This window comes from Bufo gargarizans, chromosome 3 (genome assembly GCF_014858855.1).
Source record: "Bufo gargarizans isolate SCDJY-AF-19 chromosome 3, ASM1485885v1, whole genome shotgun sequence".
Lineage (NCBI taxonomy): Eukaryota > Metazoa > Chordata > Amphibia > Anura > Bufonidae > Bufo > Bufo gargarizans.
The window spans coordinates 17,755,344-17,781,487 of NC_058082.1; the positions used below are offsets into that span (position 1 = coordinate 17,755,344).

Consider the following 26,144-nt stretch of genomic DNA (forward strand, 5'->3'; position numbering starts at 1 on the left):
TGGGGTCAAATTGTATAAGCTCTGTGAAAGGGCCACAGGCTATACCCACAAATTTCGGATCTATGAGGGAAAAGATCAGACCCTGGAGCCGGTCAGTTGTCCTGACTACCTGGGGAGCAGTGGGAAGACAGTCTGGGACTTGGTGTCACCCTTATTTGGCAAGGGGTACCATCTTTATGTGGACAATTTCTACACAAGTGTGGCCCTCTTCAGGCATTTGTTCCTAGAACAGATTGGCTGCTGTGGCACCGCGCGAACTAGTCGTGCGGGCTTCCCCCAACGGCTCGTTCAATGACCAGATGTTGTCTCCGTATTTAGTTTCCCGACGCACCAGACGCTGGTATAAGAAGTTGTCTGTATATTTAATTCTATTGGCTCTGTATAATAGTTTTGTTCTCTACAGTAAGGCTGGGAGAACAGGATCCTTCCTCAAATTTCAGGAAGAGATCATCGAGAACCTCCTGTACCCAGGAGGTTCCGTGGCCCCATCCACCAGTGTAGTTAGCCGTCTACACAAGCGACATTTCCCCAATGTCGTTGCTGGTACCTCAACCCAACTGTCACCCCGAAAAAGATGTCGTGTCTGTAGCAGGAGTGGAATAAGCTTTTTCTGTCCTGACTGCCCTGACCACCCTGCCCTATGCTTAGGGGAGTGTTTCCGGAAGTACCACACACAGGTACACTTAGCATAGGGATCACATCTCACAGGACAGGCACACAGGGCTATTAGGGCCCACTCACACACAGAGCTGCTGCAAACCTCTCCTTTCACCTGGGATAAAGTGCATAATGCACTTCGCCACATCTTTGGGCGATTTGCGCTTTGCACATTGTCCCATGGGGAACGAGAGGTTTGTCCTATAAAGGTAAAAACAAAACAAAAAAACAAAAAAACACCAGTAAGCAAAAAAGTTAACGTTCAGTTCCAAAAGTTAAATAAAGTTTATATGTTCTGTTCAAAGGTTATTATAAAGTTAATAAAATTATTGCGTTGCGGCCTGGTTTTTTCTTTTTTGTTTTTGTCTTTTTACCTTCCAGGTGAACAGATCGACTAGCTGCAGCACTGATGTGCATTCTGACAGAAGCATTGCGCTGCTGTCAGATTACACACAAGTCGGTGTATGCGGCGCTGCAAGACGAGATTTTTCCTCTGCAGTAAAAGATACGTTTGCCGAGGCATATGAGCTGAGGAGGAGGCGGCGTTCCTATGCTTTGGCAAACACTTTGTATATAAAAACAAAAATTTGAAAAAATCCCGGCAATGATTTATTCATCCACATCGATTGATGTGAATGGAGAAATCGGGTTTGCCAGGGCGTACGAGCTGAGTGGGTATGGAAGTTGGGCGGAGCTCCTATGTCCTGGCAGACGCCTTTCCCCTTTTTTTTGGCAGAGATTTTTTCATCCACATTGATCGATGCAAATGAAGAAATCTGTGCCGTTCATTTTTTTCTTTCAGCCCAGAGGCTGAACGGAAAAAAAATAATCTCATTACCCGTATGCGCAATATAAAGAGAATAGCAGAAACTCCTAATGCTGGCCATACATGTAATGATTGCGGAGACCCTCAAATGCCAGGGCAGTACAAACACCCCACAAATGACCCCATTTTGGAAAGAAGACACCCCAAGGTATTCGCTGTGGGGCATATTGAGTCCATGAAAGATTGAAAGATTTTTGTCACAAGTTAGCGGAAAATGATGATTTTTAAATTTTTTTATTTTTTTATTGCAAAGTCTCATATTCCACTAACTTACGACAAAAAATAAAAAATTCTAGGAACTCGCCATGCCCCTCACAGAATACCTTGGGGTGTCTTCTTTCCAAAATGTGGTCACTTGTGGGGTAGTTATACTGCCCTGGCATTTTAGGGGCCCAAATGCGTGTGAAGTAGTTTGCAATCAAAATGTGTAAAAAATGGCCGGTGAAATCCGAAAGGTGCTCTTTGGAATGTGGGCCCCTTTGCCCACCTAGGCGGCAAAAAAGTGTCACACATGTGGTATCGCCGTACTCAGGAGAAGTTGGGGAATGTGTTTTGGGTGTGTCATTTTACATATACCCATGTTGGGTGAGAGAAATATCTCGGCAAAAGACAACTTTTCCCATTTTTTTATACAAAGTTGGCATTTGACCAAGATATTTATCTCCCCCAGCATGGGTATATGTAAAATGACACCCCAAAACACATTCCCCAACTTCTCCTGTGTACGGCAATACCAGATGTGTGACACTTTTATGCAGCCTAGGTGGGCAAAGGGGCCCACATTCCAAAGAGCACCTTTCGGATTTCACTGCCATTTTTTACAGATTTTGATTTCAAACTACTTTGCACACATCTGGGCCCCTAAAATGCCAGGGCAGTATAACTACCCCACAAGTGACCCCATTTTGGAAAGAAGACACCCCAAGGTATTTCATGATGGGCATAGTGAGTTCATGAAAGTTTTTATTTTTTGTCACAAGTTAGTGGAATATGAGACTTTGTAAGTTAATAAAAAAAAAATCATCATTTTCCGCTAACTTGTTACAAAAAATAAAAAGTTCTATGAACTCACTATGCCCATCAGCGAATACCTTAGGGTGTCTACTTTCCGAAATGGGGTCATTTGTGGGGTTTTTCTACTGTCTGGGCATTGTAGAACCTCAGGAAACAGGACAGGTGCTCAGAAATTGAGAGCTGCTTCAAAAAGCGGAGATTCACATTTTTGTACCATAGTTTGTAAACGCTATAACTTTTACCCAAACCATTTTTTTTGTAAAAACAATAAGTTTAGGGAAAAATGTATATATAGGTATGATTTTTTTGAAAAATATTACAACTGAAAGTGAAAAATGTAATTTTTTTACAAAAATTTCGTTAAATTTCGATTAATAACAAAAAAAGTATCAAAAATGTCAGCAGCAATGAAATACCACCAAATGAAAGCTCTATTAAGTGAGAAGAAAAGGAGGTAAAATTCATTTGGGTGGTAAGTTGCATGACCGAGCGATAAACGGTGAAAGGAGTGTAGTGCCGAAGTGTAAAAAGTGGTCTGGTCATTAAGGGTGTTTCAGTTAGGGGGGTTGAAGTGGTTAATTATCTCCTGCGCTGGCGGTGGATCCGCCGCAGTTATGAAGAGGCGCCCGCCTCTCCATAAATTCAGCAGATCCTCCACCAGTTCTAAATGGAAGAAGCTTCCTTGCCGTCTTACATTTAGACCTTTTGTACACCGGAAACAGGCATAGAAAATGGTAAATGAGACGAGTCTGACGGTCCCTCTCCTGACACTTTTTTAGACCTGGTGTGATCACGGTGAAGTCGCAGGTTGTTTCAGGCGCAACAAACAAATCTGCGCCTGAAATATGCCTAATATAGGCATAGTTCAGCTTCATAAATGACCCCCTATATCTTCTTGTTTGCTGCCTGTCCTGACCTTCTGCTAGTCTTTCATGTTGCCTGTTCTCCTCCTGCCCGTTTTCCATTGTGCATATTTTCTGCCTGCCCTCCATTTGCCTGACTACGCCTACTCCACCTTTGTGCCATGTCCTGGTGCCTGTTGCTTCTCTCACGTTGCTGACAGAGACCACCCTGTAGTTTTGACCTGAGATTTCCTTGCATGAAGTTCAGATATCTTTATAGGTGATAAAGGGGTTCTCCAGTTTTTTTCATATTTATGACCTATCCTCAATGTAGGTCATCTATATCAGATCATAAAGATCCGCCCTTTCACGAGAATGCTGTTGCAAATGCTGCGTTCTCTTCACTGCTTACCTACTTGCTGCTGACAGCAGTGATTGCAGGAGTACCACGGTATCTTCAAACACCTGATCGGTGGGGGTGTCAGGAGTCAGACCCCACCAATCTGATGAGGATAGATCATTAATATGAAGAAACTGAACAACCCCTTTAAAGGGAAAAGGCCAAGTCACTGTGTAGGACGCTCAGCAGTCACAGTTTATGGTGTTGTCAATGGAGGCGCTTTGGGTTTCGTCATTGGGGTCTGACCTCTATGTATGGACCAAGTTTACAGAGAAAGAAAACTTCCAAGGCTCCTAAATCCTGCAGCATCTCAATGAAGTCCATTCCTAAAACGAAGGGGGGAGACGCCCAAGACTAGATTTCAATCTTTCAATGGAAACTTGAAGGAGCCTCGTTCATCCTCTGTGTAGCTCTACACAATTTCCATAAAGGAGTTGTCTTATCCAAATGCACCATCGGGGGCGCTCTGCTGATCACTCTGGGACCCATTCCTGGCAAATAGCTGATTTTGGCAGAGGAAGCTGCAGACTGGCAGGCATTTACCCGGCAGAGTAGACGTCGTATTTTATGGAGGCCTTTCAGATAAATGCCTGCCGCCCTTGGAATGCAAAGGCGTTTTGAGTCCTGGCTCATGAAAGGAGGGGGCCCTGAACGTCCATAGGCCTTTATAACAGGGTTTGCCCTCATGAGACCTGATTTTAATGCCAGCAGTCTAGTGTTTCCTGATTCTGGTGCGAATGGCCACTGGGATACTCATTCTGATGTTGCTCTAGCGGTCCGTGCCAGCCGGCCTCCTCCTGCTTCTTGCTTGCAGGGATGGCCACCGGAGCACCGATACTGCGGGCTCTGAGGAAGCGCACCCTGTCTCCCCGAGTCTTAAAGGGCTTCTGTCACTCCACTAAACTCATTTTTTTTTTTGGTCTCCCTACAATCCTTATGCTGCGATTTCTCAATATATATGGCTATTACACTGTTTGGTTCAGTAGTTCTATCAAAAAACTGACTTTTATATTATGCAAATTACCTCTCTAGCAGCAGGTAGGGCGGCTACCTGCTGCTAGCAGCCGCATCCTCCATTCATAATGACGCCCCCTCCTCATGTTGATTGACAGGGCCAGCGGACGCGCTCGTCCTCTGACTGGCCCTGTCTTCGTTTTAAATCTCGCGCCGGTTTTCAGTTGGCGCAGGCGCACTCAGAGGAGGACGCTCGCTCAGCCGCTCCATCCTCAGCGCGCCTGTGCCGATGACGTCACATGTACACCCGGCACAGGCGCACTGAGGATGGAGCGGCCGAGCGAGCGTCCTCCTCTGAGTGCGCCTGCGCCAACTGAAGACCGGCGCGAGATTTAAAACGAAGACAGGGCCAGTCAGAGGACGAGCGCGTCCGCTGGCCCTGTCAATCAACATGAGGAGGGGGCGTCATTATGAATGGAGGATGCGGCTGCTAGCAGCAGGTAGCCGCCCTACCTGCTGCTAGAGAGGTAATTTGCATAATATAAAAGTCCGTTTTTTGATAGAACTACTGAACCAAACTGTGTAATAGCCATATATATTAAGAAATCGCAGCATAAGGATTGTAGGGAGACAAAAAAAAATAAATGAATTTAGTGGAGTGACAGAAGCCCTTTAAAGGACCAACACACGAGCACCTGACTCCTCCCCGGCCTATGGGTATGTAAGGCACCTGTCCCTGTGGGAAGGCTCTTGATCATTAGGTTATCCGGCCGGCTAGCTCATGCTGTTGCACGCTATCGTTTTCTTTGCTTGCCTGTGCCGATCTCTGCCCTTTTACCGGATTTGACCTTTGCTGCCTGCCCAACCATTGTTCTGTTTATTGGATTGTATGTACTCTGCCCTGTCCATGACTACGGTTTTGCTTGATCACAGATGCCTCTTGACCCACTGCCAATCACACAGAGACCACTCCAGGAGGTAGCGGCCTGGTGGATACCCTGCAGCAGAGTCCAGATCTATGTACAGGGGTTATAGGATGATTACCAGGAGGTGCCAGGCGGCTTCACAACACGCCGAACAATTGCCGAGGCTTGCAGGAGTGGAGGTGTCTGCCAACGTTTAGGGTTGCCAAGTACTTTATACAGTTGGTTTACACCATGCACCCGCCTTAGGGACACTTGTTCGGAGCACACTGGGTCTATAGAGCCCTATGGATACTGCCAGCATACGCGCCAGGCGATTACTAGGTGTTATTATCTACCGTACAATGACGACAGAGCGTAAACCTGACTGAATGAGGTAAAAAAAATAACTACATGTTATAAAACTGCAGAACAGATCCCTTCCACAGATTATTCCCCCTCTGCAGCTTTAATAAACTACAAACCGGAAGCTGCGTTTGGCCACGCCTCCCTCCATTTTAGCCGGAAATCATCCCTCCGGAAGTCGCTCCCTTCTGATGAAGACGTCATACGTCACAGGCCGTTCTTCCAATCAGATGCCAGCAGCCGGGGCCACGCCCACCAGGAGTTTCCGGTCAGTGTCTGCGACGTTTGGTTTCTGTCAGGATTGTGCGCGTCGCCGTTTTCCTGGTGCTACAGCCCCGGACGGAGGAGGGCGCAGTCTGCCGGACGGGGGGGCAGCGGCTCTATAGGCGGAAGGGAAGGCACGAGAGAGCGGCTCCATGTCTCACCCCCAGGGGCAGAAGCCGGCGCAGCAGCCCTCCAATCAGAGGTGAGTACCTACGCGGCTCACAGCAGCACAGAGGATGTTTACTTCCTGTGTTATCTAATAGCATTGGTATAGATGCCCCTTTTTCCGCATACAAAGAAAGTAGCCCCCCCCCCAACCCAAATAGCAGCCCCCCCCCATGTCACATGACCTCAGCTTGTTTGTCAAATGCTCCCTTGATTCTTGTAGGCGCCGCGGGTGAGGGCCGGATACGTACCGGGTGCATTGCGGGAAACCCGCGCGAGTAGGCATGCAATTTCTGTCAGTTTTGTCTGCGATTGCGTTCAGTTGTTCAGTTTTTTTCCGCGCGAGTGCAATGCGTTTTGCACGCGCGTGAGAAAAAACTGAATGTGGTGCCCGGAGCCGAGCCCGGACCTCTACACCGATCGGCGTTCTGTAGGTTTTATTATTTTCCATTATACTATGGTTCTAATGGTCTGTTCTGGTGACGGCAGGCACGCCCAGTGCTGGACCTCCTCCTCGGGTCTCCACCACTGAGCACAGGTCCAGGCACGGAAGGGCCGCCAAGCAGCATAGAGATATCTAGCAGGTGCGACAGGACTTAGACCCGCCACGCTGAATCCTTGCCCCGCCAATCACCATCAGGTAGCAAGTCCCAGAGCAGGCGGTGTGAAGACGTCAACGCGCCCATCTTTGCCGGGGCACAGAGCAGTGATGTCCATCCCAGGCCGTAGACCAGAAGAGGTTTACGGCCTGCATCGTGAACGCCAGTGGGGCGCTGAGGGACACGTTACTACTGGAGGGGCACTGTGTGGGATGTTACCATGGGGGGCACTGTGGGAGGAGTTGCCATTGGAGGGGGCACTGTGGGAGACGTTGCCATTGGAGGGGGCACTGTGAGAGGAGTTGCCATTGGAGGGGGCACTGTGGGGGACGTTGCCATTGGAGGGGGCACTGTGAGAGGAGTTGCCATTGGAGGGGGCACTGTGGGGGACGTTGCCATTGGAGGGGGCACTGTGAGAGGAGTTGCCATTGGAGGGGGCACTGTGGGGGACGTTGCCATTGGGGGGGCACTGTGAGAGGAGTTGCCATTGTAGGGGGCACTGTGGGGGACGTTGCCATTGGGGGGGCACTGTGGGAGGAGTTGCCGTTGGGGGGGCACTGTGGGAGGAGTTGCCGTGGGGGGGGCACTGTGTGGGATGTTGCCATTGAATTTTTAATACAAGGCAATATAGGGGGTATTACCGGGGCACTTTTTGCTATCAGGGCAATACCGGTATATGGGGTATTACAGGAGGCGCTGGGGACCTTTTAATACTGCGGCATTATAGCAGGATTTTTTGTACATGGGCATTATTACTGGGGGCACTTTAGGGGGCATTATTAATACTGGGGGTACTATAATGGAACTTTTACTGGGGTTAAAATAGGGGATATTACATTATTACTGGGGGGCACAGTGTAGGGTTTGATTATTACTGGGGGGCACAGTGTAGGGTTTGATTATTACTGGGGGGCACAGTGTAGGGTTTGATTATTACTGGGGGGCACAGTGTAGGGTTTGATTACTACTGGGGGCACAGTGTAGGGTTTGATTACTACTGGGGGGCACAGTGTAGGGTTTGATTACTACTGGGGGGCACAGTGTAGGGTTTGATTACTACTGGGGGGCACAGTGTAGGGTTTGATTACTACTGGGGGGCACTCTATGGGGTGTTATAATTGCTGGAAGCTCTATAGGGACATTATTTCTACTGGGGTCACTGTTTTTTCAGCAGTATGATATTTGGGGGCATTGGGGAGGACAATGTGCCCCGTATTGGGAGTGGCACCGGGATGACAATGTTGGGATAGCAGGATTGGGGGTTGTTGTCGGTGTAACCAGCTCTGCAGAGACGAGATGCGGCTGAAGGTATTTGTCATGGCGGTCTGGGTCAAACAGAGGAGATGAGGACAGAGAAGGTCTACATGACAGGAGCCTAAGAGGTGTGTGGTGCCGTATTCTCCTGTACGTCTTGCAGTGCTGGCAGGCGGTATGCTGTAAGTGGCGTCTCACCTCCTCCAAGTCTTTTTTTTATTATAATTCTATGTATTTAGTGAGCCAATGACCCCTGGTCTGGAGCGCTGTATGAGGGACATGAGCGGCGAGGACGGGTTCTCTGTCATCACTGGAACACCTGCTGCTTAGGCCTCTGATTAATGGAACATAACATTTGTAACCTTCTCTGCCTGTCTCTGCGCGGTCCGTGCTGCGGCACCGCGTATCTCTGGGATGCAGACGTGAAATGAGGAAATGCCATCAGCTACACAAAGCTTTGAGGCCGTACACTGCGTATACAGATTTCTATACTATATGATGGAGAGTTAGCAAAACTGGTGTATAGGAAAACTGGCATGGCAGCCGATCAGCTTCCGCCTTTCATTTTTCATTGTTCCAATTGAAATGAATGGAGACGGCAGAGTTGTAATTACACTGCAATGTCAACCGCGAGCAGATAAACCACATAGCTGATCAGCGGGGGGGCATTCGGCCCCTGTAAATTCGTTTCCTCTGACAAGCAGGCAGTTATCAGGAAGTAGTGGTTTCTTCCTGATAATTGCCTGCATGGTCAGCGTGTCTAAATGCACCTTAAGTGTGTATATATAGATAGCTGTCAGTGACTGATAAATGTACACGGGGGGAAGTGTTATCAGTAGTGTTGAGCGAACTTGTGTTTTAAGTTCGGCGTCTAAAGTTCGGGTTATCGAAGAATCACGTTATGGATTCCGCTACCACGGATCATAGCGGAATTTAGAATCCATAACGTGATTCTTCGATAACACGAACTTTAGACGTCGAACTTAACTAGTGTTGAGCGAACTTGCGTTTTATCAGTGATTGGTAGCATTCTCTGTGTACGTGTGTATACATAGCTATCAGTCAGTCACTGATAGCTGTACACGGGGAGGTGATATCAGTGATTGGTGGCATTCTCTGTGTAAGTGTGTATACATAGCTGTCACTGATAATTGTACACGGGGAGGTGTTATAAGTGGTAGCATTCTCTGTGTAAGTGTGTATACATAGATATCAGTCAGTCACTGATAGCTGTACACAGGGGGGTCTTTTTAGTGATTGATAGCATTCTCTGTGTAAGTGTGTATACATAGATATCTGTCAGTCACTGATAGCTGTACACAGGGGGGTCTTTTTAGTGATTGATAGCATTCTCTGTGTAAGTGTGTATACATAGCTGTCACTGATAATTGTACACGGGGAGGTGTTATAAGTGGTGGCATTCTCTGTGTAATACACCCGGCCGGCACCCCCATAGAAATGCCTATTCTTGTCCGCAATTGCGGACAAGAATAGGACATGTTCTATATATATATTTTATTTTTTTAGAGCCGCGGACCGGAAGATTGTCGGCGGGCTCCGGAAATGCGGATGCAGACAGCACACTGTGTGCTGCCCGCATCCATTCCAACCCCATAGAGAATGAATGGGTCCGCACCTGTTTCGCAATTTGCGGAACGGATGCAGACCCATTATTACGGATGTGTGAATGGAGCCTTAGTGTGTATACAGAGATATGTCAGTCACAGCTGTACACGGGGAGGTGTTATCAGTAATAGCATTCTCTGTGTAAGTGTGTATACAGAGATGTGTCAGTCACTGATGGCTCTACACGGGGAGGTGTTATCAGTGATTAGCATTCTCTGTGTAAGTTTTTATACAGCGATAGCTGTCAGTCACTGATAGCTGTACACAGGGAGGTGTGATCAGTGATGGTATTCTCTGTGTAAGTGTGTATACAGAGAGATGTCAATCGCTGATAGCTGTGCCAGTGACTGATTTTATTACTATTTATTTGAAAGCACCATTAACCCCTTAGTGACCACCCATACGCCTTTTTACGGCGGTCACTAAGGGGCCTTAGGCTGGGCCGCCGCGTTTTTACGGCGGCCCAGTCTAAGCGCTGCACGGCTCGCCAATGCAGTGGGGATCGCGGACCCGGCTCTCACATGAGTCGGGGCCCTGCTGACTCATGTGAGAGTGTTTAACCCTTCACGTGCCGAGCTCAATGGCGCCCGCTGCATGTAAAGTGGTGACAGAGGGAGCGGACTCCCTCTGTCTCCCATCAGCACCCCGAAAATGCGATCGCGGGGTGCTGATGTGTTGGGAAGCTTACCTCGCTTCCGATCAGGGCCCCGAGCCTGTCTGCAGTTCTCTCCAGCTGGTCAATCTTTGAATAGCATTGCTATTGAAATGTAATGCATTATAGAGATAATGCATTACAGTTTAAAAGCAATCAAATACTGTATATTATAGTCCCATTGTGGGACTTTTAAGTAGTAAAAGAAATTCCATAAAATAAAAAAAATGATTTTTTTTCCATTGAAAATGCGCTTTTCAATTAAAAAAATTGCAAAAAGAAAATATCACCCATATGTTTGGTATTGCCGCATCCGTAACGACCCGAACTACATAAATATTACATAAATTATCCCCTATGGTGAACGCCGTAAAAAAATAAAAATAAAGGACAGAATTTCTAATTTATTCTTAGTTTCCACCGAAAAAAACGTAATAACAAGCGATCAAAAAGCGGTATTTACTCCAAAATGATACAAATGAAAAATACAAGTTGTCCCTCAAAAATCAAGCCCTCACACAACTCCATAGAAAATGGGTCTTGTGAAGTGGCAATGCAAAATCATTTTTTTGGTTAATAAAATGGGTTTTATTGGAAAAAAAAGTAGTAAAACTTAAAAAAAAATTATAAGTATTTAGTATCACTGTAATCGTACTGACCCGGAGCATAAAGATATTATGTTATTTGTACCGAAAAATGAACGCCGTAAAATTTATCATGTAAAAATGCAGTGGCAGTATTGCTATTTTTCCCCATCTCCCTCCGAGAAAGAGTTAATAAAAGTTAATCAGAAAGTTATGTGTACCCCAAAATGGTGCCATTGAAAACTACAACTTGTCCCATAAAAAACAAGCCCTCATAAAGCTATATAGACGAAAAAATAAAAAAAAGTTATAGCTCTTGGAACGATACCATGAAAAAAGGAAGAAAAACGCTTGGTCATAAAGGCCCAAACAGGCTTGTTCACTAAGGGGTTAATTGATTACAAGGTGGGATATACGTACATGATATAAAACAAGTACAATAGGCATGACATCAGTTACAGGATACTACAGAATGGCGGAGAACCCTGCCTGCGAGGGCTTACCATCTACAGGGGAAGGAGACGGGTGAGGCTGAGATCTGCCCATCTGGCGTGTGGTGGCAGCATGCTTATTATAGGGTTAGGCTTTCTCCTTTTTGTTGAAGAGGTGGGTTTTAGGGTTGCTTTTGAAGGTTTGGATTTTGGGGAAGAGTCTGATGTGCAGGGGAAGAGAGTTCCACAGAATGGGTTCTTGTGAGAATTGGAGTTTACGTGTGAGGATATATTGGGGAAGCGGGTCTGAGATATCCGGAGGAGACGGATTGTGGACGGCTTTATGTGTAGTTGTTACTATTTTAAACCGAATTCCCTGTGCAACGGGGAGCAAGGAGGGGAGAGGTGGATTAACCAGGCAGCAGAGTTAAGGATAGATTGGAGGGATGCAAGAGTGTTAGATCAGAAGCCACAGAGGAGGATGTTGCAGTAGTCCAGGCGGGAGATAAGGGCACGCAGTTCAGTTCACTCAGTGTTGGATCAGAAGCCACAGAGGAGGATGTTGCAGTAGTCCAGGCGGGAGATGATGAGGGCACGCAGTTTAGTTCACTCAGGGTTAGATCAGAAGCCACAGAGGAGGATGTTGCAGTAGTCCAGGCGGGAGATGAGGGCACGCAGTTCAGTTCACTCAGTGTTGGATCAGAAGCCACAGAGGAGGATGTTGCAGTAGTCCAGGCGGGAGATGATGAGGGCACGCAGTTTAGTTCACTCAGGGTTAGATCAGAAGCCACAGAGGAGGATGTTGCAGTAGTCCAGGCGGGAGATGAGGGCACGCAGTTCAGTTCACTCAGTGTTGGATCAGAAGCCACAGAGGAGGATGTTGCAGTAGTCCAGGCGGGAGATGATGAGGGCACGCAGTTCAGTTCACTCAGTGTTGGATCAGAAGCCACAGAGGAGGATGTTGCAGTAGTCCAGGCGGGAGATGATGAGGGCACGCAGTTTAGTTCACTCAGGGTTAGATCAGAAGCCACAGAGGAGGATGTTGCAGTAGTCCAGGCGGGAGATGATGAGGGCACGCAGTTTAGTTCACTCAGGGTTAGATCAGAAGCCACAGAGGAGGATGTTGCAGTAGTCCAGGCGGGAGATGATGAGGGCACGCAGTTTAGTTCACTCAGGGTTAAATCAGAAGCCACAGAGGAGGATGTTGCAGTAGTCCAGGCGGGAGATGATGAGGGCACGCAGTTCAGTTCACTCAGTGTTGGATCAGAAGCCACAGAGGAGGATGTTGCAGTAGTCCAGGCGGGAGATGATGAGGGCACGCGCACGCAGTTCAGTTCACTCAGGGTTAGATCAGAAGCCAGAGGGATGTTCTCTAGTTGAAAGCGGCAGGTGGAGGTGAAGGATAGCAGTCCCTGTATAAATGTGTTTGCATAGATTGCGGTCAATTTTACTGAATCTTTAACCACAAAGAATATATCAGTCCACTCAGCTTCTCCTGCTCTATAACGTGCTGCCCGCAGGTTACACTGCATTTCATAGGGACAACTTTTCTTTAGTTGGGGGGCTGCTGTCACGGGGGTAACTATAGATGACAGACTTTATAACCTTTATGTTAGTGCCATAGAAAATAATGTTTTTGTCTCAGAGCTCCTTCTGCACACCCTATAATTCATCATCGTTATTGTCTTTCAGCCTCACTGGTTGCGTCTATCAAGTCGTTCAAGTGGGACTGCCCGGGTCAAACGTTCTGAAGCTTCTCCCGATATTAAAACCTAAGGATAATCCACTTCCTGCAGTGCCCTCTCCAGTAACACCCAGCGCGCCGGCACTAAATCTACCTCAAACACTTCTATCCTCACCACCACCACCAGTCCCCATCATATCGAGGCCTAGTCCTGTCAGCGTGCCGCATGTGCAGGCGCCCGCCTTTGGGAATTACATTATTGCAGCGCAGAATAATCTCACCAACACTCTTGATGTTGGAAGACCATTTTCGTTTTCTCAGGAAACAGCTTTCTTCCTGGACAATTCCCAGTTGAGTTTTCCAACCAATTCTGTGCAAGGAAATCCAATGATCTTCATGATGAACAAGAAACTGGCCAGTCCTGTAAAACCTGCACCCATGTTACCGTCTGGACATTCCCTCCAAATACCTGCCCATGCTGAAGTGAGATCCGTTCCTGCGTCTTCCCTGCCCTTCGCCATCCAGAAGAAAATTCTGCCCCAGAGTAGCGGCTCAGATATGGGCAGGATGCCCTCAGTCATCTACGTCTCACCGGTAAATACGGTGAAAGGCACTAACAACCTGAGCGCCTCGCTTTATCCCAGCCCCGTTTCCTCAAGTATAACCCCAGGAACTCAGTCCTTTCTTGTGCAGAAGCCACCATCCAGCGGCAGTGAAGCTTCTAACGGGCCTATGAAATGGGTCGTCCAAGAAAACAAGGAAGCCGCCGCTTGCCTTGTTCCTGTGAAGTCCTCCAATGAGACAGCTTCAAAAATTCTACAGATGCTGTCGAAGACCAAGATGGAAGATGTGAACCTGACCAATTCAGATCAGTCGAAGGTCATGCAGGTAAAGGACAACGCCCTGGTGATGTGCAACAATAAAATATTTTTATTAACCAAAAAAGGGACGGAGCTAATCGATCCAGAAAGGAAAAATCCAGAACCGCCGCAGTACTCCTTGCCGGACAAACTGACGCCAAAGATCGAACCAATGAAAGACTTCTCTAATAGAGTGGTGCAAGTGGTACTTTCCAAAAATAAGTCTCCCCCTCCAAGCACAGAACAGTCGGTTCAGTCCAGTGTTGTCAGTACTGCAAAACCTAAAAGGAAGAGTTCTACCCCCCAAGCTCATAGAGGGGACCCTAATGTCCTTCATATTCCTGGTGATGAGGTCAGCCGCCGCGAAGTCTCCGTGAAGCCCCAGGAAACCCCGCGCAGTCTATTAAATCCAGCAGGATCCTCCACTTTAAACACTGCTAATAAAGGGGACTCTGGGAAGAAAACTGATCAGGTGAGTGCAAAGTTCTGGACTCTGGGGTGTCCTACCTGACGAAGGGTTAGGGATCCTGCGTAGTCTTCTGCACCAATAAAAGTCTCTTATACCGTTCGTGAACCCACCTGTCCTCGGAGCGCTGCCAGGAGTTCTTGTCCTCAGAGCGCACAGTCGGGTGTGGCCCCTTATTCCAGCCGACTGTAGTATTATCATCCAATCTATTTAGTATTTTATATATAATCCAGGGCTGTACACCCGCCGCCACGGAGACTAGAACCGCCCTGGCGCTGGGTTAGCTTCCCGTCCCGTTCTGAACGGATCCGATCATATTAATGCAGACGGAGGCTCCGTTCAGTACGGATCCGTCTGCATTAATAACTTGTGCGAAAGTAGCCTGAGCGGATCCGTTCAGACTTTCAATGTAAAGTCAATGGGGGACGGATCCGCTTGAAGATTGAGCCATATGGTGTCATCTTCAAGCGGATCCGTTCCCATTGATTTACATTGTAAGTCTGGACGGATCCGCACGCCTCCGCACGGCCAGGCGGACCACTGAACGCTGCAAGCAGCGTTCAGCTGTCCGCCTGGCCATGCGGAAGCGAGCGGAGCGGAGGCTGAACGCCGCCAGACTGATGCAGTCTGAGCGGACCCGCATCCATTCAGACTGCATCAGGGCTGGACGGAAGCGTTCTGCTCCGCTCGTGAGCTCCTTCAAACGGAGCTCACGAGCGGACCGACGAACGCTAGTGTGAAAGTAGCCTTAATATCCTTGCTTTTTTTTATACACGCGGGAATTGCACGCACAGCAGTTCCTTTATTGTAGACTGGTGATCAGATTTGTCCAGTCGGTGTCACCCTCACTTGTAAGGCGGAGATTACACCGTGACCGCTGCAGTCCACAGCATTGCAGGCAGTTCAGTGTATTCCTTCCGACTGCTGCCGGCTGTAACTGAAGAGTTAAAATGAATGAAAATTATTTAGTGTAGCCCTATACTTGTACATTGACACAAAGCAGCTGCTGTGTGACCACTATACTGACTCCCCTGCACTACAGCTACTACTCCCTACTGACTCCCCTCTACCCATATACCCCGCACTACAGCTACTACTCCCTACTGACTCCTCTCTACCCATATACCCCGCACTACAGCTACTACTCCCTACTGACTCCTCTCTACCCATATACCCCGCACTACAGCTACTACTCCCTACTGACTCCTCTCTACCCATATACCCCGCACTACAGCTACTACTCCCTACTGACTCCCCTCTACCCATATACCCCGCACTACAGCTACTACTCCCTACTGACTCCTCTCTACCCATATACCCCACACTACAGCTACTACTCCCTACTGACTCCTCTCTACCCATATACCCCGCATTACAGCTACTACTCCCTACTGATTCCTCTCTACCCATATACCCCGCACTACAGCTACAACTCCCTACTGACTCCTCTCTACCCATATACCCCGCACTACAGCTACTACTCCCTACTGACTCCCCTCTACCCATATACCCCGCACTACAGCTACTACTCCCTACTGACTCCTCTCTACCCATATACCCCGCACTACAGCTACTACTCCCTACTGACTCCCCTCTACCCATATACCCCGCACTACAGCTACTACTCCCTACTGACTCCTCTCTACCCATATACCCCGCACTACAGCTACTACTCCCTACTGACTCCTCTCTACCCATATACCCTGCACTACAGCTACTACTCCCTACTGACTCCTCTCTACCCATATACCCTGCACTACAGCTACTACTCCCTACTGACTCCTCTCTACCCATATACCCCGCACTACAGCTACTACTCCCTACTGACTCCCCTCTACCCATATACCCCGCACTACAGCTACTACTCCCTACTGACTCCCCTCTACCCATATACCCCACACTACAGCTACTACTCCCTACTGACTCCCCTCTACCCATATACCCCGCACTACAGCTACTACTCCCTACTGACTCCCCTCTACCCATATACCCCGCACTACAGTTACTACTCCCTACTGACTCCTCTCTACCTATATACCCCCGCACTACAGCTACTACTCCCTACTGACTCCCCTCTACCCATATACCCCGCACTACAGCTACTACTCCCTACTGATTCCTCTCTACCCATATACCCCGCACTACAGCTACTACTCCCTACTGACTCCTCTCTACCCATATACCCCGCACCACAGCTACTACTCCCTACTGACTCCTCTCTACCCATATACCGGGCACTACAGCTACTACTCCCTACTGACTCCTCTCTACCCATATACCCCGCACTACAGCTACTACTCCCTACTGACTCCTCTCTACCTATATACCCTGCACTACAGTTACTACTCCCTACTGACTCCTCTCTACACATATACCCCGCACTACAGCTACTACTCCCTACTGACTCCTCTCTACCCATATACCCCGCACTACAGCTACTACTCCCTACTGACTCCTCTCTACCATATACCCCGCACTACAGCTACTACTCCCTACTGACTCCTCTCTACATATACCCCGCACTACAGCTACTACTCCCTACTGACTCCTCTACCCATATACCCCGCACTACAGCTACTACTCCTACTGACTCCTCTCTACCTATACCCGCACTACAGCTACTACTCCCTACTGACTCCCTCTACCCATATACCCCGCACTACAGCTACTACTCCCTACTGACTCCTCCTACCCATATACCCCGCACTACAGCTACTACTCCCTACTGACTCCTCTCTACCCATATACCCCCACTACAGCTACTACTCCCTACTGACTCCCTCTACCCATATACCCCGCACTACAGCTACTACTCCCTACTGACTCCTCTCTACCCATATACCCCGCACTACAGCTACTACTCCCTACTGACTCCTCTCTACCCATATACCCCGCACTACAGCTACTACTCCCTACTGACTCCCTCTACCCATATACCGCACTACAGCTACTACTCCCTACTGACTCCTCTCTACCCATATACCCCGCACTATAGCTACTACTCCCTACTGACTCCCCTCTACCCATATACCCCGCACTACAGCTACTACTCCCTACTGACTCCTCTCTACCTATATACCCCGCACTACAGCTACTACTCCCTACTGACTCCTCTCTACCCATATACCCCGCACTACAGCTACTACTCCCTACTGACTCCTCTCTACCTATATACCCCGCACTACAGCTACTACTCCCTACTGACTCCTCTCTACCCATAACCCCGCACTACAGCTACTACTCCCTACTGACTCCTCCTACCCATATACCCCGCACTACAGCTACTACTCCCTACTGACTCCTCCCTACCCATATACCCCGCACTACAGCTACTACTCCCTACTGACTCCTCCCTACCCATATACCCCGCACTACAGCTACTACTCCCTACTGACTCCCCTCTACCCATATACCCGGCACTACAGCTACTACTTCCCTACTGACTCCTCTCTACCCATCTACCGGGCACTAAAGCTACTACTCCCTACTGACTCCTCTCTACCCATATACCCCGCACTACAGCTACTACTCCCTACTGACTCCTCTCTACCTATATACCCCCGCACTACAGCTACTACTCCCTACTGACTCCTCTCTACCTATATACCCTGCACTACAGCTACTACTCCCTACTGACTCCTCTCTACCCATATACCCCGCACTACAGCTACTACTCCCTACTGACTCCTCTCTTACCTATATACCCCGCACTACAGCTACTACTCCCTACTGACTCCTCTCTACCCATATACCCCGCACTACAGCTACTACTCCCTACTGACTCCTCTCTACCCATATACCCCGCACTACAGCTACTACTCCCTACTGACTCCTCTCTACCCATATACCCCGCACTACAGCTACTACTCCCTACTGACTCCTCTCTACCCATATACCCCGCACTACAGCTACTACTCACTACTGACTCCTCTCTACCCATATACCCCGCACTACAGCTACTACTCCCTACTGACTCCTCTCTACCTATATACCCCGCACTACAGCTACTACTCCCTACTGATTCCTCTCTACCTATATACCCCGCACTACAGCTACTACTCCCTACTGACTCCTCTCTACCCATATACCCCGCACTACAGCTACTACTCCCTACTGACTCCTCTCTACCCATATACCCCGCACTACAGCTACTACTCCCTACTGATCCTCTCTACCCATATACCCCGCACTACAGCTACTACTCCCTACTGACTTCCTCTCTACCCATATACCCCGCATTACAGCTACTACTCCCTACTGACTCCCCTCTACCCATATACCCGCACTACAGCTACTACTCCCTACTGATTCCTATCTACCCCGCACTACAGCTACTACTCCCGACTCACTCCCCTCTACCCATATACCCCGCACTACAGCTACTACTCCCTACTCACTCCCTCTACCCATATACCCCGCATTACAGCTACTACTCCCTACTGACTCCTCTCTACCCATATACCCCGCACTACAGCTACTACTCCCTACTGATTCCTATCTACCCCGCACTACAGCTACTACTCCCTACTGACTCCTCTCTACCCATATACCCCGCACTACAGCTACTACTCCCTACTGACTCCTCTCTACCCATATACCCCGCACTACAGCTAACTACTCCCTACTGACTCCTCTCTACCCATATACCCCGCACTACAGCTACTACTCCCTACTGACTCCCCTCTACCCATATACCCCGCACTACAGCTACTACTCCCTACTGACTCCCCTCTACTCATATACCGGGCACTACAGCTACTACTCCCTACTGATTCCTATCTACCCCGCACTACAGCTATACTACTCCCTACTGACTCCTCTCTACCCATATACCCCGCACTACAGCTACTACTCTCCTACTGACTCCTCTCTACCCATATACCCCGCACTACAGCTACTACTCCCTACTGACTCCTCTCTACCCATATACCCGGCACTACAGCTACTACTCCCTACTGATTCCTATCTACCCCGCACTACAGCTACTACTCCCTACTGACTCCTCTCTACCCATATACCCCGCACTACAGCTACTACTCCCTACTGACTCCTCTCTACCCATATACCCCGCACTACAGCTACTACTCCCTACTGACTCCTCTCTACCCATATACCCCGCACTACAGCTACTACTCCCTACTGACTCCTCTCTACCCATATACCCCGCACATACAGCTACTACTCCCTACTGACTCCCCTCTACTCATATACCGGGCACTACAGCTACTACTCCCTACTGATTCCTATCTACCCCGCACTACAGCTACTACTCCCTACTGACTCCTCTCTACCCATATACCCCGCACTACAGCTACTACTCCCTACTGACTCCTCTCTACCCATATACCCCGCACTACAGCTACTACTCCCTACTGACTCCTCTCTACCCATATACCCCGCACTACAGCTACTACTCCCTACTGATTCCTATCTACCCCGCACTACAGCTACTACTCCCTACTGACTCCTCTCTACCCATATACCCCCGCACTACACGCTAACTACTCCCTACTGATTCCTATCTACCCCGCACTACAGCTACTACTCCCTACTGACTCCTCTCTACCCATATACCCCGCACTACAGCTACTACTCCCTACTGACTCCTCTCTACCCATCTACCGGGCACTACAGCTACTACTACCTACTGACTCCTCTCTACCCATATACCGGGCACTACAGCTACTACTCCCTACTGACTCCCCTCTACCCCATATACCCCGCACTACAGCTACTACTCCCTACTGATTCCCTCTCTACCCATATACCCCGCACTACAGCTACTACTCCCTACTGACTCCTCCCTACCCATATACCCCGCACTACAGCTACTACTCCTACTGACTCCTCCCTACCCATATACCCCGCACTACAGCGACTACTTCCTACTGACTCCTCTCTACCCATATACCCCGCACTACAGCTACTACTCCCTACTGACTCCTCTCTACCCATATACCCCGCACTACAGCTACTACTCCCTACTACTCCTCCTACCTATATACCCCGCACTACAGCTACTACTCCCTACTGACTCCTCTCTACCTATATACCCCGCACTACAGCTACTACTCCCTACTGACTCCCCTCTACCCATATACCCCGCACTACAGCTACTACTCCCTACTGACTCCTCTCTACCCATATACCCCGCACTACAGCTACTACTCCCTACTGACTCCTCTCTACCCATATACCCGCACTACAGCTACTACTCCCTACTGACTCCTCTCTACCTATATACCCCGCACTACAGTTACTACTCCCTACTGACTCCTCTCTACCCATATACCGCGCACTACAGCTACTACTCCCTACTGACTCCTCTCTACCCATATACCCCGCACTACAGCTACTACTCCCTACTGATTCCTCTCTACCTATATACCCCGCACTACAGCTACTACTCCCTACTGACTCCTCTCTACCCATATACCCCGCACTACAGCTACTACTCCATACTGACTCCTCTACCCATATACCCCGCACTACAGCTACTACTCCCTACTGACTCCCCTCTACCCATATACCCCGCACTACAGCTACTACTCCCTACTGATTCCTCTCTACCCATATACCCCGCACTACAGCTACTACTCCCTACTGACTCCTCTCTACCCATATACCCCGCTCTAGAGCTACTACTCCCTACTGATTCCTCTCTACCCATATACCCCGCACTACAGCTACTACTCCCTACTGACTCCTCTCTACCCATATACCCCGCACTACAGCTACTACTCCCTACTGATTCCTCTCTACCCATATACCCCACACTACAGCTACTACTTCCTACTGACTCCTCTCTACCCATATACCCCACATTACAGCTACTACTTCCTACTGACTCCCATGTACCCCGCACTACAGCTACTACTCCCTACTGATTCCTCTCTACCCATCTACCTCGCACTACAGCTACTACTCCCTACTGACTCCTCTCTACCCATATACCCCGCACTACAGCTACTACTCCCTACTGACTCCTCCCTACCCATATACCCCGCACTACAGCTACTACTCCCTACTGAATCCTCTCTACCCATATACCCCGCACTACAGCTACTACTCCCTACTGACTCCCCCCTACCCATCTACCCCGCACTACAGCTACTACTCCCTACTGACTCCCCTCTACCCATATACCCGGCACTACAGCTACTACTCCCTACTGACTCCTCTCTACCCATATACCCCGCACTACAGCTACTATTCCCTACTGACTCCTCTCTACCCATATACCCCGCACTACAGCTACTACTCCCTACTGACTCCTCTCTACCTATATACCCTGCACTACAGTTACTACTCCTTTCTGTCTCCTCTGTACCTATATACCCCGCACTACAGCTACTACTTCCTACTGACTCCTCTCTACCCATATACCCCGCACTACAGCTACTACTACTCCCTACTCACTCCCCTCTACCCATATACCCCGCACTACAGCTACTACTCCCTACTGATTCCTCTCTACCCATATACCCCCGCACTACAGCTACTACTCCCTACTGACTCCTCCCTACCCATATACCCCGCACTACAGCTACTACTCCCTACTGACTCCCCCCTACCCATCTACCCCGCACTACAGCTACTACTCCCTACTGACTCCCCTCTACCCATATACCCCGCACTACAGCTACTACTCCCTACTGACTCCTCCCTACCCATATACCCCGCACTACAGCTACTACTCCCTACTGACTCCCCCCTACCCATCTACCTCGCACTACAGCTACTACTCCCTACTGACTCCTCTCTACCCATATACCCCGCACTACAGCTACTACTCCCTACTGACTCCTCCCTACCCATATACCCCGCACTACAGCTACTACTCCCTACTGACTCCCCCCTACCCATCTACCCCGCACTACAGCTACTACTCCCTACTGACTCCCCTCTACCCATATACCCGGCACTACAGCTACTACTCCCTACTGACTCCTCTCTACCCATATACCCCGCACTACAGCTACTACTCCCTACTGACTCCTCTCTACCCATATACCCCGCACTACAGCTACTACTCACTACTGACCTCCTCTCTACCCATATACCCCGCACTACAGCTACTACTCCCTACTGACTCCTCTCTACCCATATACCCTGCACTACAGTTACTACTCCCTACTGACTCCTCTCTACCCATATACCCCGCACTACAGCTACTACTCCCTACTGACTCCTCTCTACCCATATACCCCGCACTACAGCTACTACTCCCTACTGACTCCTCTCTACCCATATACCCCGCACTACAGCTACTACTCCCTACTGACATCCTCTCTACCCATATACCCCGCACTACAGCTACTACTCCCTACTCACTCCCCTCTACCCATATACCCCGCACTACAGCTACTACTCCTACTGACTCCTCTCTAACCCATATACCCCGCACTACAGCTACTACTCCCTACTCACTCCCCTCTACCCATATACCCCGCACTACAGCTACTACTCCCTACTGACTCCTCTCTACCCATATACCCCGCACTACAGCTACTATTCCCTACTGACTCCTCTCTACCCATATACCCCGCACTAACAGCTACTACTCCCTACTGACTCCTCTCTACCTATATACCCTGCACTACAGTTACTACTCCCTACTGACTCCTCTCTACCCATATACCCCCGCACTACAGCTACTATTCCCTACTGACTCCTCTCTACCCATATACCCCGCACTACAGCTACTACTCCCTACTGACTCCTCTCTACCTATATACCCTGCACTACAGTTACTACTCCCTACTGACTCCTCCCTACCCATATACCCCGCACTACAGCTACTACTCCCTACTGACTCCCCCCTACCCATCTACCTCGCACTACAGCTACTACTCCCTACTGACTCCTCTCTACCCATATACCCCGCACTACAGCTACTACTCCCTACTGACTCCCTCCCTACCCAGATACCCCGCACTACAGCTACTACTCCCTACTGACTCCCCCCTACCCATCTACCCCGCACTACAGCTACTACTCCCTACTGACTCCCCTCTACCCATATACCCGGCACTACAGCTACTACTCCCTACTGACTCCTCTCTACCCATATACCCCGCACTACAGCTACTACTCCCTACTGACTCCTCTCTACCCATATACCCCGCACTACAGCTACTACTCCCTACTGACTCCTCTCTACCCATATACCAGTCACTACAGCTACTACTCCCTACTGACTCCTCTCTACCCATATACCCTGCACTACAGTTACTACTCCCTACTGACTCCTCTCTACCCATATACCCCGCACTACAGCTACTACTCCCTACTGACTCCTCTCTACCCATATACCCCGCACTACAGCTACTACTCCCTACTGACTCCTCTCTAACCCATATACCCCGCACTACAGCTACTACTCCCTACTGACTCCTCTCTAACCCATATACCCCCGCACTACAGCTACTACTCCCTACTCACTCCCCTCATACCCATATACCCCGCACTAACAGCTACTACTCCCTACTGACTCCTCTCTACCCATATACCCCGCACTACAGCTACTACTCCCTACTCACTCCCCTCTACCCATATACCCCGCACTACAGCTACTACTCCCTACTGACTCCTCTACCCATATACCCCGCACTACAGCTACTACTCACCTACTGACTCCCCTCTACCCATATACCCCGCACTACAGCTACTAACTCCCTACTGACTCCTCTCTACCTATATACCCTGCACCACAGTTACTACTCCCTACTGACTCCTCTCTACCCATATACCCCGCACTACAGCTACTACTCCCTACTGACTCCCCTCTACCCATATACCCCGCACTACAGCTACAACTCCCTACTGACTCCTCTCTACCCATATACCCCGCACTACAGCTACTACTCCCTACTGACTCCCCTCTACCCATATACCGGGCACTACAGCTACTACTCCCTACTGATTCCTCTCTACCCATATACCCCGCACTACAGCTACTACTCCCTACTGATTCCTCTCTACCTATATACCCTGCACTACAGTTACTACTCCCTACTGACTCCTCTCTACCTATATACCCTGCACTACAGTTACTACTCCCTACTGACTCCTCTCTACCCATATACCCCGCACTACAGCTACTACTCCCTACTGACTCCCCTCTACCCATATACCCCGCACTACAGCTACTACTCCCTACTGACTCCCCTCTACCCATATACCCCGCACTACAGCTACAACTCCCTACTGACTCCTCTCTACCCATATACCCCGCACTACAGCTACTACTCCCTACTGACTCCTCTCTACCTATATACCCTGCACTACAGTTACTACTCCCTACTGACTCCTCTCTACCCATATACCCTGCACTACAGCTACTACTCCCTACTGACTCCCCTCTACCCATATACCCCGCACTACAGCTACTACTCCCTACTGACTCCTCTCTACCTATATACCCTGCACTACAGTTACTACTCCCTACTGACTCCTCTCTACCCATATACCCCGCACTACAGCTACTACTCCCTACTGACTCCTCTCTACCCATATACCCCACACTACAGCTACTACTCCCTACTGATTCCTCTCTACCCATATACCCCGCACTACAGCTACTACTCCCTACTGATTCCTCTCTACCCATATACCCCGCACTACAGCTACTACTCCCTACTGACTCCTCTCTACCTATATACCCTGCACTACAGTTACTACTCCCTACTGACTCCTCTCTACCCATATACCCCGCACTACAGCTACTACTCCCTACTGACTCCTCTCTACCCATATACCCCGCACTACAGCTACTACTCCCTACTGACTCCTCTCTACCCATATACCCCGCACTACAGCTACTACTCCCTACTGACTCCCCTCTACCCATATACCCCGCACTACAGCTACTACTCCCTACTGACTCCTCTCTACCTATATACCCCGCACTACAGTTACTACTCCCTACTGACTCCTCTCTACCCATATACCCCGCACTACAGTTACTACTCCCTACTGACTCCTCTCTACCCATATACACCGCAATACAGCTACTACTCCCTACTGACTCCTCTCTACCCATATACCCCGCACTACAGCTACTACTCCCTACTGACTCCTCTCTACCCATATACCCCGCACTACAGCTACTACTCCCTACTGACTCCTCTCTACCCATATACCCCGCACTACAGCTACTACTCCCTACTGACTCCCCTCTACCCATATACCCCGCACTACAGCTACTACTCCCTACTGATTCCTCTCTACCCATATACCCCGCACTACAGCTACTACTCCCTACTGACTCCTCTCTACCCATATACCCCGCACTACAGCTACTACTCCCTACTGACTCCTCTCTACCCATATACCCCGCACTACAGCTACTACTCCCTACTGACTCCCCTCTACCCATATACCCCGCTCTACAGCTACTACTCCCTACTGACTCCCCTCTACCCATATACCCCGCACTACAGCTACTACTCCCTACTGACTCCTCTCTACCCATATACCCCGCACTACAGCTACTACTCCCTACTGACTCCTCTCTACCCATATACCCCGCACTACAGCTACTACTCCCTACTGACTCCTCTCTACCCATATACCCCGCACTACAGCTACTACTCC

At 49.4% G+C, this 26,144-nt stretch overlaps 1 protein-coding gene across 2 annotated transcripts in view; it reads left to right on the top strand.

Annotated features, from left to right (window-relative positions):
• Positions 1 to 26,144, top strand: part of LRIF1 (ligand dependent nuclear receptor interacting factor 1) — a 35,397-nt gene that overhangs the window by 3,918 nt on the left and 5,335 nt on the right. The window contains exons 1-2 of one of the 2 annotated variants that reach the window (XM_044284980.1): positions 6,223 to 6,427; positions 13,229 to 14,552. In XM_044284980.1, coding sequence (XP_044140915.1) covers positions 6,378 to 6,427; positions 13,229 to 14,552 — 1,374 coding nt within the window. In that variant the 5' untranslated portion in view covers positions 6,223 to 6,377. Of the gene's footprint in view, positions 1 to 6,222; positions 6,428 to 13,228; positions 14,553 to 26,144 lie in introns of those variants that run through there. The other variant, XM_044284979.1, reaches the window with a different exon arrangement.